Source organism: Sebastes fasciatus, chromosome 3, assembly GCF_043250625.1.
Source record: "Sebastes fasciatus isolate fSebFas1 chromosome 3, fSebFas1.pri, whole genome shotgun sequence".
NCBI lineage: Eukaryota > Metazoa > Chordata > Actinopteri > Perciformes > Sebastidae > Sebastes > Sebastes fasciatus.
The window spans coordinates 15281591-15295392 of NC_133797.1; the positions used below are offsets into that span (position 1 = coordinate 15281591).

The 13802-nt window shown below is 38.0% G+C and overlaps 1 protein-coding gene across 2 annotated transcripts in view; it reads left to right on the forward strand.

Annotated features, from left to right (window-relative positions):
- The first annotated feature begins 605 nt into the window (after positions 1–605).
- Positions 606–13802, forward strand: part of rbm20 (RNA binding motif protein 20) — a 57885-nt gene continuing 44688 nt past the window's right edge. The window contains exon 1 of one of the 2 annotated variants that reach the window (XM_074629199.1): positions 606–1461. In XM_074629199.1, the coding sequence (XP_074485300.1) occupies positions 1340–1461 (122 nt within the window). In that variant the 5' untranslated portion in view covers positions 606–1339. The remainder of the gene's footprint in view (positions 1462–13802) is intronic. The other variant, XM_074629198.1, reaches the window with a different exon arrangement.

Below are 13802 nucleotides of genomic sequence, written 5' to 3' on the forward strand. Positions count from 1 at the left end.
CACATTTGAACATTTTGTAAAATTCATTCATTGATTTTACACTACTTTTCTAGGTTAAAGCAAAGTAGCCAAATGTCTTTGTTTTGTGAACAGCTGGATAATCTATCTATCCTTGCTATTATTCATCTTTTTATTTTTTCATCTTATCTGGTTAACCTTTAAAATGTGTTACAATTTGTTGTAAATCCTAAGTCAAACAATCCTTTTTAAACAAATATCTTGTTTAAATTATTATGTTTCTACGTGGGGACAGAGTTTCAGTTTCTGGAAATAGACATGACAACTCAGATTCTCAGACTGATCCTTTGGAAACAGTCAATGCTCCCAATCATACTATCAATCCCCTTGCCAAATGACAATTTACTATCCAACCAAAATAGATAAATAATTTAAAAATCCAACATGGCAACACCAAGCTAGATCCTGTCTCTTCCTTTAGAGGTGTGGTATATCCTTCAAGGATTGCTGATGTGCTCTCACTCAGTACTATTCTTCCCCTAATGCTGATTTATTACCAAACACGCCCTACCTTTTGGCTCACAGATGTGAAACCTCAGACTGCCAGGCCATTACAAAATGTGAATAATCTGACACGGTGTTCCAGGAGCTGGAGACCAGACTCTTCTGATGATTCAGCAGCTAAATTGATCCCGACACCTACTGAGTGACTGATTGCATTCCCAGAACCCCAGTGCAACCCTTCATTGGCCAGACTAAGTGAGGTTGTGTTAACTGCGGTCTTATGTGGGTGTGTATTTGTGTGGGACTGTTGAGGTGATAATCAGTTGTGGCAGGAGGGACTTTCTTGTCCCTGTTGTTGTGCCGCGTGGAGCTGCCCCGGGCAGGGATTCCCAGTTGGTCCCTTTATACTCACCCCCCTTCTGCCGTCCCCTGAGCCCACCTCTTCTGTTATTCCCTCTTAAACTTCCCTCAGTCAACCTCCTGTTTCCATTTGCAGAGGCTCTGATCTGATTTTCCCATCTTTTGACACTTGAGAGAAAAGTGGAAGTGAAGGAAAGTCTTTTAAGAGTACATTGCGTAGTTTAAAGGGAGCCGGAGAGAAGAGGCTAAAAGGCGCTTTGCTGCCTTTGCTGCTGTCGATCAGGAGTAGCTGAGTGGAAGAGCCCCTGCTGAAGTGCTCAGCAGCCGGTCTTTTCCCTCCTGCTGGCCTTTCTGTCATCTGTCTATGCAGTAAGGGGAGAGAAACCCACAGCAGGCTAGAGAAGGTTGACTCATCAGGATTTGCTGTCTTTGGACTGTGGTAGTTATTTTTGAGGGGGGTGTTTGGGGAAGTTAGGGGTGTAAAAGCTGCAGGTGGTGCTAGGGAGTTTGTTTTGCCATGCAGCAAGCTTGGGATCGAACAAGTAGCTCTGAGAGTGTCATGAGAGGCCATACAAAAATGCTGGGAAAAAGACAAAGTGGTGGATACCCCCCCGAGGCAACGAGTGGACTCTTGCAGAGGTAAGAGAAAGTTTTGCCCGCCACAATATCAGAAGGTGTATACAGTATAAGCACATGCCTGGTGCTCACATGGCTGCATGAAAAATTCATTTGTTCCACAGGGATTTGGGTGATGGCATTCATGAATACACTCTAACCTCCAAAAGTAGCTGTGGTGGTGAGAAGTATGTCTGGAAGATGGATTATATATGTGCTGGAATGTCCGCCCGCATGAAATCTCCCGCAGTGTGTCTGGTCTGAATTATAAGTCACTAAAACATACATCTGCATTACATGTCTAAAACTAGTATTTGGATATTTCCTATAAAGTAGTATTTAATTTTATTTAAAACTAAATAAATGTTAAGTGGTATGTAACATACAGATGTTTGTGTATAAGTAAAGACAGGCCTGAGTACTCCTCTATTAAGTAGTATACACTAATATTCATAAACATCCTTGCAACTAATAAATGTTACACAATTAATTCGTTAATTTATTCCTTGTTTTAAGTACCTAAAAATTGTGACTGGGTTTTATGTAAACACAGGAAATGTTAATTGGCTATAAATTCTTAATAAAACAATTCATATTCTTAACTTTATCTGCTTTCTCTTTGTTTTATAAAGAGACACATTTGGGACATGTCTCAATCTTAATTATCCATTTTTACAGCTATTACATGCATTGTGTACTTGAAGGAGAATAACATATAATTACTATGAGTATTTTTTAAAAGCTATATGAATACAAAAATTTTACAAGTGCATATGTGTTTGGACACTTGTCACATGAGATTTTTAAATTTTCTGTGTTTGTAAATTTAATAACAGTAAGTGAAATAATTGCTGCTGTTATCTATCTTAAAATCAGCATCTTTACCCACAGGGGAATACATAGTATTTTCTCAAAATACAGCAATGTACATAATTGAATATGTATAGTTTAGTTAAACACAGGCAACCTTTTTTAAGTGAATGTGGTTATCAATACAAATCTGTTTCTGTTAGGTAAATTAAAATGATTATACAAAATACTTTTTTCACGATGTACTGCATAGAACCACCAAATTCATGTGAATCATACCATACCTTGTCGACTTTTAGATTTTGGCAACATTTTTAAAACATAATAAATATAGTAAATAAAATAATGGTAATTTGGAATTGGGAAATTACCACGTAATGTCTCTAAGACAAAAATGCATCTGGTGAAGTCATTTAAGTCGGGCCTCTTGCCGTGAAATATTTCAAGACCCTACGTTCAGTCTGTCAGCTTCGCCATATGTATCTCAGCGCTGGGTGAAGTTATAAGTTAATACATCTCACAGCTAAACCGCAATCCAACATTAATGTGCTTTGCAGCATTGTGTATTAAGTGAGGGCTGGATGGTTATTTTTTCTCCTTTTATTAATTAGTATTGTTGCCCACATTACTAAACAGTGATGGGGACAAACATGTTATTTGCCTTAAAGATTGAATATTTAAGACAGTGTAGTCCTTTGCAGCCTTATTATATAGTGTAGTGTATAGTGGATGCTACTGGAAGCTTTATTGGTCAAAGATTTGTCATGGACCCAGGAGTGACACTGAATAAGAGCAAATTGCGAGAGTTTATTTTGTGTAAACGTGTTGTTGTAGCAACATTTAATTGGATTACTTGCGAAGCAACAAATTAAGGAGGTGCAGCAGTCCCTACATGGATTTTCAGTCTGCTGCTTATTTTAGATCATCTAAGGATGTGCTGCCACACCTGATATCCAGCAGGGTTTTCTACGATTTTGCTTTAGCCAATCAGATTTCTTCTGAGAAAATATTTATGTTTAAAGGTCTGTTAATATACAACTTCTCAAAGCCATATACACCGGGTTACATGTTTATTTACAGCCCAATATCACAAGTCACAAATTTGCCTCAATGGGCTTTACAATCTGTACAGCATACAACATCCTCCATCCTTTGACCCTTCTTGTTTTCAAAATGTTCCAATGCTCGTTAGATACTAAACAAGTATTGGAAAATCACAAATTCCAAAATGAATAGATTACGAAATGCAGCACGGCCTCATGCGAGAGAGCGTGGAATTGAATTATCCTGCTGTGTAATACATTAGGCCTATACATGTTTTTTCACTTTCTAATTACGTCAAGTTCATAAATATAGTCCAATATTATTAGGCCCACGTTACAGTAACAATGGTTCCTGTCCCAGCCCAAGCTTACTAAGCAAAACTCCTTAAAAACAGCCTATTGAAAATGAGTTTGTTTTTCTTAAAGAGAGATACTGTGGTCTAGGCTTTGGACAATTAAGGGTACAATAGGTGCTGTATGGGTAGAAACAGGCAATTATAAAATAAGTAACAAACAAACAACAAATCAAAATAAACAGAAAGTTGTAACAATAATAGAAATACAAAGTCAAAGAGTAGGATCATAGTAAGTCAAATTTAGATATAACAAAACCAATATAATAAGTCAGATCAAATATGCCCAGAGGGAGTAGTTGCATTAAACATAAAATGTGCAATAGCAGTTTGCTTTGAGGGACAAGCTTCTTGAATACTCTCTAAATGTCCATTTTAAGTGAATAACAAAGACCTTGTTGTTTTTTTCTGTTTGAGTCAGAGTTTTGATGTAATCAGTTGGCGTCTCAACAGGTGTTGAGACCGCAACTCAGTGATACTGTTACAGGATAAAAGTTGTGGTCTTAAGTGCTTTGGTTCTGCTCTTAAGTGATAAAAAAAACTTTTCCTTTGTTGTTCATTCTTTGAACAGGCCATCAAATATTAAATCCAAGTTGCTGTCATTTCTGTGCATGTATAATTTGAATATAATTAATATAATAAGTAGAAGTCCACAGTACAAAGCAGAATCTGAGATGTAAGCTAAAAAATAACATGTTGCATCAGGATTAATATTACAGTTAGACAAGTAAACAAATACACTTTTTAATACTTTTTCAAATACCACTTTACCCAGGATAAACTGCAGATAATACAAGGCCAGCGTAAGATACAGGGTAGTCACTTTATAGGCACAGCTCGTTCTAAAAAGACAATCTACTGTATGTGCGTTACCTATAGAAGTTATGGTGCATTGGACATTGCTTTAGCATGTCCGTATACACTTTGATCACTTTCTGTGACTGTTAAGAACGTGAACCAGTGTCTACACTTAAAACAGGGGAAGTTGTATGGTTAAAGCTAGACAGAGACAACGATATGACAAATAATGATGTGACTGAAAGATCCAAGTGGCTAGAGTTATAGTCTTGGTTTTCCTTTGGTTTGGTGATGAAAACTCTGTGATGGATTGTACTTCAACAGATCTGCGGTTAAAGAGATTAGTTAAGCGTGGTTATTGTCATCATTTCCACATGAGCATTCATCCCTTCCCTATTTTTCCTATCTCTCTTTCCTCATTGTACCGCTCTTCCCCACCTGCTCACTCTACCACTCTGGCGGCATGTAGGGAAAGTTGTCTAAGCAAATTTTACCTTGTACCGCAGTCCCTGTAGTTCTTCATCAGCACACTGATGTGTGAAAATGCCACAGGAAAGGTAAATCCCACTGAGTTGGACATTTCTGTCATTTATTCTGCTTTATTGGGGGTCACGCTCTGTCTTTACGGGGTTGAGTTTTTTCTGGAACTGTGGAGACAGCAAAGCTGCGGCTTCATTTCACGACGTAACCTGAAGGCACCAAACGTTGTTATATTGCCTTTCTGACACTTGATTGTAAAGGCAGCCTTTTGCTGTAAAGCCCTATAAAATAAATCCTTTAGATGTTGCCTTTTCTTTTTGTGGCTAGTTGTAAAAACTGTAAGTTATTTCAAGTCACTCCTGTGTCTCATGCCAATTTCAACAGCATTGGGAACAGATAAGTAATGATTGAGTAATGACCATATTATAAAAAAAGAACACATTTATTTTCAAATTTCCACTCCACCCCCTGGTTATATATATTTTTACCCAATTTTATTTATTTATCCACTATTTGCACACACATAAAAATGCAGAAAATCCAGTCAATGAAAAAAAAAAAGAAATGTGTCAGGAGAGGTCAAGATGCCACAGGCTTATACAAAGGACCTCACCACAACCCCAGGAGAGAGAAAAAACAATAACAAAAAAGGGAGAAAGAACTAAACTAACATCATTTTAAAATATACAACAAAAGTTAAACAACAACAAGAAGCACACAAAATGAGCAGAAAAACTAACCAAACATTGGAAAACAATCCAATAAAAACATTGAAATACATTAAAAAACAGTACAGAGAATAAAGAAAAAAAGAAAATATATCTAAACATATTAAAAGATAATTAGACATCAAGAATTAAATGTGATGATAATTTCCTTTTAAAATTTTCTAAGGATAACGACGGCTGACTGAAAACAAAAACTGTGGTGGCATTGTCACTGATTGTGCAGTTATTCTTTTCTACTTTCTTAAGCCAATAATATTTATTAGTTGAATCTCTGCCAAGAGCAGGAGGTGTGATTTTACATGTTTTACTGTTCTGTAACTGATCTATGATCTATCTGTCTGCCCATCTATCTCTGTCTGTCTCACTGAGCATATAGTTAAATATATCAGAATATTAGAACACATCTCGACAGGTAAATTTAACCTGACTGGTGAAGTGAGAGCTTAAGTCCTATCCCACCGAAGGTCATTAACAAGAGCTAATCTGGCGGGCTTTCCCGGACCTCATACGGCTCTGCCCGAATGTTTGTTTGGACTTAGATGTGGCGACTGATTAGATAGCCGGCTTTACAGCTCTGTGACATTGCGAGTCTCCTTTGAAATCCATGGAATTTGTTTGAATAAGGCTGAGCAAAAATAATTGCAGTGAGGATTTAATTTAGTTGTGTCAGAAAAGCAGATGTTTTTTTATCCTGCGACTCAACAGTGGTTCATAATTTTACCCATACAGGCGAGGTGGTTGTACGAAAAGGAAAGACAGTGTATAAACAATGTTTCTATTGCCTCCTACAAAATGTACTTTGAACTATCATAAGGAGGATGCTTGTGATATTAACATAACACCCTCACAGAGACCAGATCTTATCTTCTTCATCAGTTGTAATCAGAACAGTTAGCTACAGAAGCAGTAGATTAGTTACGCTCTTGCCTTATTTGTAGGTGAGAATAGTTTTCTCCCCCTTTGCTTGCAGGAATTGTATATTTATTGTGTCACCTTCTGTAGTCTTACTACCACCTCCCTCCACCACCACCACCTTAAGCATGTGTTCATTGCTGTGTTGACACGTGGCAGCAACTGTGGCTAATCTTGATGTTAAATAGCTGACAGTTGCATGGCACCAGGCAGGGGCCTCTGAGGCCTGATAGTTACCAGGGCCATGTTGGCGTCTTCTTTCGTGGTGACATAAGTCAAGTACGTGCATCCTGTAATTACATCAGGAAATTAGTTTAGGATTGTTATGTAAAAAACACCCATGACATCAGCTTAAATCACAACATTATGCCGTGAGAAGAAGAAGGTCCCATTCCCTCCAACTTAGACATAGTGAACTGATCTTATTGGCTCAAATTAAATTCTGGAGGCAGGTACATAAACATCTCTGTGTATAATTCAAAGTGATGAAGCATAACAGAAAAAACATTAACGTGTAACACAGCTCTTTAACATGCTTTTAGCCATTTATTTGGGGAGGGTTGCGTTTCTAATTTTGGTGACATCTAGCTTTCGTAACCTTTGAGTTTGAATTGTTCCAAAACTATTAAATGCATATTCTTAAACTATTTTAGCATACGGTCAGTAAAATATGATTATAAAGAAAACACAACCATATCCAGGATTTGGGGAGACACCCCTCAAATGGTGGGAGAAAATACAAGAGTTATACATAGTTAAATACAAGGTTCATTTTTAAATAGATATCTTGGCTACTGCAGCTTTAAAGGTAGTGATGCACTGATACCGGATCGGATATCGATGACAACGGGGCCGATCTATTAAATTTAATTACATACTATATACAACATATACAGGAATTATATTTCCTGTTTTGACCACTTGGTTGCTGCATTAAAAAGTTTTACACTTGAATTGTTATTCCTTCTAATTTTGAAGATTTTTACCAAGTTGGTGTACGATTTATTTTAATAATAAATAAGAATTCACTAAATTTGTATCTGTGTATTTACTTGTTACATTTTGTTTTACAAAGTCAGGAAAGCAATGTTAAGTCAAGCCTGTAATGCCTTACACATAAAAGAATGATCCCAGTCACTTCCACACAGTGAGGCATACAGCTTATTAATAAAAACACTGGTATCGGATCAGTACTCAGTATTGGCCGATACCCAAAGCCCAGGTATCGCTATCGGTTTCTGGATTGAAAAAGTTGGATTAATGCATCCCTATTTAAAGGTGCTGTAACTCTTCTGCTTAGATCGGTTGGTTTGTTGTATTTTTGTATACATCAAAGTACAGTTAAACAGCGAAATCAATTTTGTATTTGTCATTTGGCTTTCTTTTTACTGTTATACCAGAAATTGTGCAACCCGGTGATGTCAGATTTCCTTCGTAAACTACCCCAAATATCCACCAGTACTGTAGATTTTTGTCTGTGGTTCTGATCCTGCAGCATACAGTATTGTGTTCTAGTGGAAAAGGGTTTACAGGCGTTGAGTTGGTAGACTTAGTAGGGCTAACTATCTGGAACAATGGGAATGGACAGTGTTAAAGAGGCTTAAATGTCTTTATACACTGTATCAATGTTAAAAGATAGCAATGAGGAAAGAGTGTTATCAAATATTTCCATCTGTACATATAAATATAGATTTGCATGTAATTTGGACAGGCTTGTGTGGGATACACCAGTTAATCCTGAAATCATCACAGTTTCAGGGTTTTGTTCTGGGGCCGCCGTAAATGAAGCTGTAATGTGACTCGGTTGGCGTGATGTTCTTCTGATGTGATGCAGCAAAAATGTCAGATTGTACAATATTAATAAAATGAGAAGCTTTGATGTAATGTTTGTAATGTCTAGCACAATAGCCGATAGTTTCAATATTGTTCCATAGTGAGTTTTACTTTATTGCACTGAAATAATTTGTCAGTGCACATATCTTCTTTTTTATCTACTTTTAGACTGAAAGTATAGTTATAACTATGGGGACATTTTGACTCCCTGGAACATCAAGCAGGAGTTGACCTTAGCTCAAACTATAGGAGACAATCAATCAAGTCCTCAGGGATCAGCTCTTCATCACTATCTTCCCAGTCCTTAATGCTTAATTATATGAGCTGGCTGAGCTTAAAGGTCACGGTGTAAGCACAATCTAAATTTAAAGGGTTGTTCATATGAAACTAATGAAGTGCACTGCCCCATGGGAAATATTAAGTGCAGGCTGCAAGACTCATATTAAAATGAGACACATATTCAAGTGCTATTTTTCTTTTTTTCAATTCATGTGTGTTTGTCTGTATCTTTGATTTCATTCAGTCCAAATTTACATAACGACAGCCCTGATCATTACTAATTTCCTTACAGATTATAAGAGTAACAAACCGTATCATAATTTTCCATTGGCTGACTTTTTTTGTGAGATAGAAAGGGAAACTACATCACTGTAGTACTTCACCCATTCATTCTCAGGGACATTAGATGACCCCATATTTTTGTGCATTTATCATCAAAGTGCCAGCCCCTTGGACTCTAATAGCACTAAGGTCAGAAGCATACGAAGATCTTAGAAATGGCACACAACAATTTTGCACACATCCAAACCATATGGCGTAGCTACTCCTCACGCGGCATTTACAACTTCACGCATTGTTGGATTAATGGAAACCAGAAGTCACTCATTCCAGGGTGAATGACAGACCGTAACGGACTAGTGCCCCCATTGGATTTTTTTCAGTGTTGAAAGAGGACCGTCGGTACAACTGGAAGCAGGAAGTGGATGATGGGGGCCCTACTTTAAACAAAATATTTTGTCTTAATTTTAACAAAAGAAAACAATTTAAACTTTTTTCCGCAATGAAATGTAATTATGGTTTACACTTTACTATGTTAGATGCCATCTTTTGTTAAACCCATTCCCTCCCATTATCTCATAAATCATCACTAATAATAAATCAATAGAACTAAGCTACGTAAACTAAGCTTCTCGTTTTGGTCAAGATAACTGTCTGCACTTGAGATAAAAGGAAGCGATACGTGATTACAGCAAGGACTAGGCTTTCCTCTGTGTTGTTTTGACACGGGGTATTCTTGACGATCTATCATTTCTTAAATGAATATGGTTATTTACCTGAAATCAAAACTGAGTCCAAGGTTAGTACATGAAGTTCTACAGTTGATGTAGTCTAGAGCAGTTATCCGATTTGCCAGGAACCTCCTTTTCTTGGGACTTTTATTTCGTGTTTATTTGAAAGGGGGATAATTTTTCAAATATGTAAATCCCGTATCCCTACCCCTCTTAGTGACACTTGAAAAATGAATTTAAACAAATTTAGGCTTTTTAGCAGCAATGTAAGGATGGAGTTGGCTAACATACAGCTAAAAAACATGCCTTCTCAAAAATGTCCACTTGAGTTTTTCTCAAGTTTTTCATTTTTTCTGTTGATCAGGTACTATGTGTACTAGGTACTGTAGTGTAGATAGGTTGGGGTACGTGTGCTCTTTGCTTTGAATTCAGCGTGATTAATTCCCACATTAGGTTCCATGACTCATACGTGAGTCAGACACTGTTTTAAGATCTTGTCAAGACTGCCACTGCTGTGCTATTTTCTTCTGACAAGGCTAACATAAGTAGGAGGCCTCTGCTCTTTGTTGTCAATCAGATGCTTTTGGTATTTGTTCAAGAGATAGTAAAGGGAGGGAAGATGGAGGATTAAATGCTGCTGCTACTTTGCATGACGCACACAGAGTTGCTTTTCTGACACAAGTGTGAAAAAGCCCATACTGACATTTTTTACTGCTTCACAGTAAAAACATTTAACCTCTTTAGGCAAAAAAGAAAATATTTTGTAGTTGCTTCATTTCTGTCTAAGTTGAGTACACAATATTTACTTTTTTTTTCATATTTTCTATGTTATACACCAACAACACAGAGGACCTTGCTGAGCTGAGGGGACAGTATTAAAGAATGCTATGAAGAAGAGCAACCTGCTATTTGGGCCTGGAGTCTACTTCGCCATGCAGAGCCAGTTATTTTTCTAAGCAGACAGAAGGTCGTGCTCCACAGTTGGTGGGCATGTATGTCCAGAGGTCACAAAAAGCATAAAGCTTATTAATAAAACCCAGGCATCGCTATCGGTATCGGGACTCAAAACGTTGGATCGGTGCATCCCTAGCTTGTATACGGCTGTGACTCTGAGGTAGAGCAGGTCGTCCACCAAAAGGAAGGTCGGTGGCTTGATCCATGGTTACTCCGGTCACATGTGTCCTTGGGCAAGACACTTAAACCCAAATTGTTCCCGAAGGCTGTGCCATCGGTGTGTGAATGAGTATTTAGATTAGACCCTGATGGCAGCCTCTGAATGTGTGTGTGAATGGGTGAATGTTGACATACTAGTTTAAAGCGCTTTGAGTTTGACTCAAACACTAACATCAAACACACACTTACCTACTTAACTATAACCACAATGGAAATAAGCTCTTGGGCTTTGTTTCATTTTATCCTTTTGACAAAATGTATACAATGATTTGATGCCTCCTGGGGAGGCTTTGCATATATTATTTTATTTATATATGTCATATATTCTCCTAATATTTTGTCAATCAAATTTTTAATTCAATGCAGAGGGACTAAATCAACTGGATTTCAGATGTTTTTATGACGTTTTTATTCTCAGCTCTGTAGCGGTATAAACTGTAACGCCATGGTAAAAGCCTTTGGGGAATGTATAGAAAGCATGTTGCCCTCCAGGTTTAATAGTAGGACAGTAAGGTTGTCTAAGTGACACATAAACCCACCCCCTGTTTTAAGTCTCACACAGCCGCTCTGCTCTGCTCTGTTAGGCCGGCACCAACAGCTGAGGCCAGGGAGATTGTAGCACGTGTGCTCACCCCAAAGGCATTTTGCTTTCGTCCACGCGGTGACCGGGCCAGAACACAGGAAATTAAATTTTCAGTACCTCTGCCACACACAGGTGCAGAGCACACACACACACACACAGAAGGGTCCGAATTATATTTTGTTGCCAAATTAAAGGACCTTTGGATCTATGGGTTTGCCAACACCATCTAATGCTTCATGCTGTACATTTAGCCTTCCGTGAATCATCTGCGTCGTCTCAGAGGGGACAGAAAGTCACATTCTACAATTCAATGAAACTTTTTTTCAGCAAAAAAAAAAACCTTTTCGAATGTTTATCTTTTTATATATATTTTATATAATTCAATAACCTTTTTTTGAGCGCTGCCCCTTAAAAGTCAGTGATTTGAGTCATCGGTTTTGAAGACCCAGTCAACTCACATTTTGTCAGTCGAATCACTGCACTTTTCTTCTTTTTTTTTTAGCTCTGTCATTGTACACAGAACAATGCAGAAGCAACAGCGTGGCAGACTGTAAACTTTACATAGTGAGTCTTGTCTCAAAATGACCTAACCACAACCAATGCATCTCTCCGTACAGGCTGTGCCCCACCTTTGAAAAATTCTGGAGTGATGTATTTCAAACACTCGCTCGGACTCTAAACTGTGCAATTGAAACGAGCCTCCTAGCAGCCCTATTTAGAGTTGCCGATTTGATTGCACATCTGATTGCAACTAAACGTAACACTCTGGCATGTGTCTTTTGGCTGCTCCAACGCTCTCAGCTCTGGTGCCGAATTTTAATTGTGGCTTACAGGTAAAACATGAGACTAATGTAGGCTTCTTTAGGAGTTTTGTGTGGGGCAGCGCCTCTGTAGGTGAGCTGAACTGACACTTACTTGGCAGGAGTGAATAGTATATTTCTTGTTTTTGTACAGTATATTGAGCAAAAAATATCAGCAATAATGTTAGATAAAAAATATCCAAGGCATGAGCCAGTGAAGCTCTAGCATGTGTGCTTGTGTTTGCCGTGTGTGTGTGTGTATGTCTACTACTGTATGTCTGTGGGAGCTTATAGAGGTAACACCCTGTAAACTAATCTGGCACAAACTATTACTAACAATGAATTTGTATTACTGCATGGTGATAATCTCTGTAAATACAATCCCTTCTTAGTGCTCAAGAATTTATGACAGGAATGGAGGCAGGCGGACTGAAAAACAGATAGAAGACACATGACGCAGATACAGTCGGTTATAAATTAAGTATTTGCTCTAAATTTGTGTTTAGGATTTGAAATGAGTTGGTTACATAAATCAAAAGAGCTAGACTGTTAGCGATTATATTGAATTAGAGCTTGAATTCTATCACTATCAAATGGCCGCCATCCCATCAGCAGGGCTGGCTATGTATAGGTCCCTAATAGCAGAGATGCCAGACTCAGCTTCTCGACCCTGAAAGAGAGGGAATACCAGGCAGGCAGAAGGAAGGCGGGGGGGTGATAATGACCTCCCTATAATTATTCATAATCACCAGATAAATGATCACTTAGTGAAATAGGATTCATCCATCCTGACATCAATAGGTAGGTAGTGGCAGTGCTTTAGACCAGGGAGATGTTTGTGTGTTTGTCAGGCCATGGGGCTTTTAATTATCTTCCCATAGGGAAAGAGCCAGCTGGTCTTGGCTTTAGCTGTATCAAATGGTTAATATGATGTCAAGCCTACTCGTAACTTTGTCAAGTGTTAAGATGTTTACATATATTATATATATTACATATATCATTGATAAATACATTGATACACACCTAACAGTACGACAAGAGGGAATTGTTATTTGGCTTTAGGTAAGCAAGTCTGTTTGTGGTAGGCTGGCTTTTAAATCAAGGGAATATGTGACCCAAGGGTGAAGGTGATAAAACATTGGTATTTGACCTCAGTAGTATAATCTGGCCACAAGGTTAACCGTTTATCCCCAGCCATTTGGCAACTTTTTCATAAAGGTCACCAAGCCATATTTTCATCAGAGCAATGCTATACACAAGTTGATCCACTATCAAATCACTGTACTGTAATACATAAACTTTGAAGTATTAAAAAGTGTTACGACATGTTATCCAAGCCCATTTGACCCAGGTCAATGTCATCCATCCAAATTTGGGATTCTCAACAATGTTATATGGACACATGTCCTTGTAAATATAACAGCTTATAGCCTGGAGGAGTTCAGTTTACTTTAGAAGTAGTGTTAGTTGAAAACGCTTGTGTCACTGAACTCTGGTTGACTGCTCCTGGAGGTAAATTTCAGTCAGCACACACATAGGCTTTTTCAGTTTGAGATAAGTTTG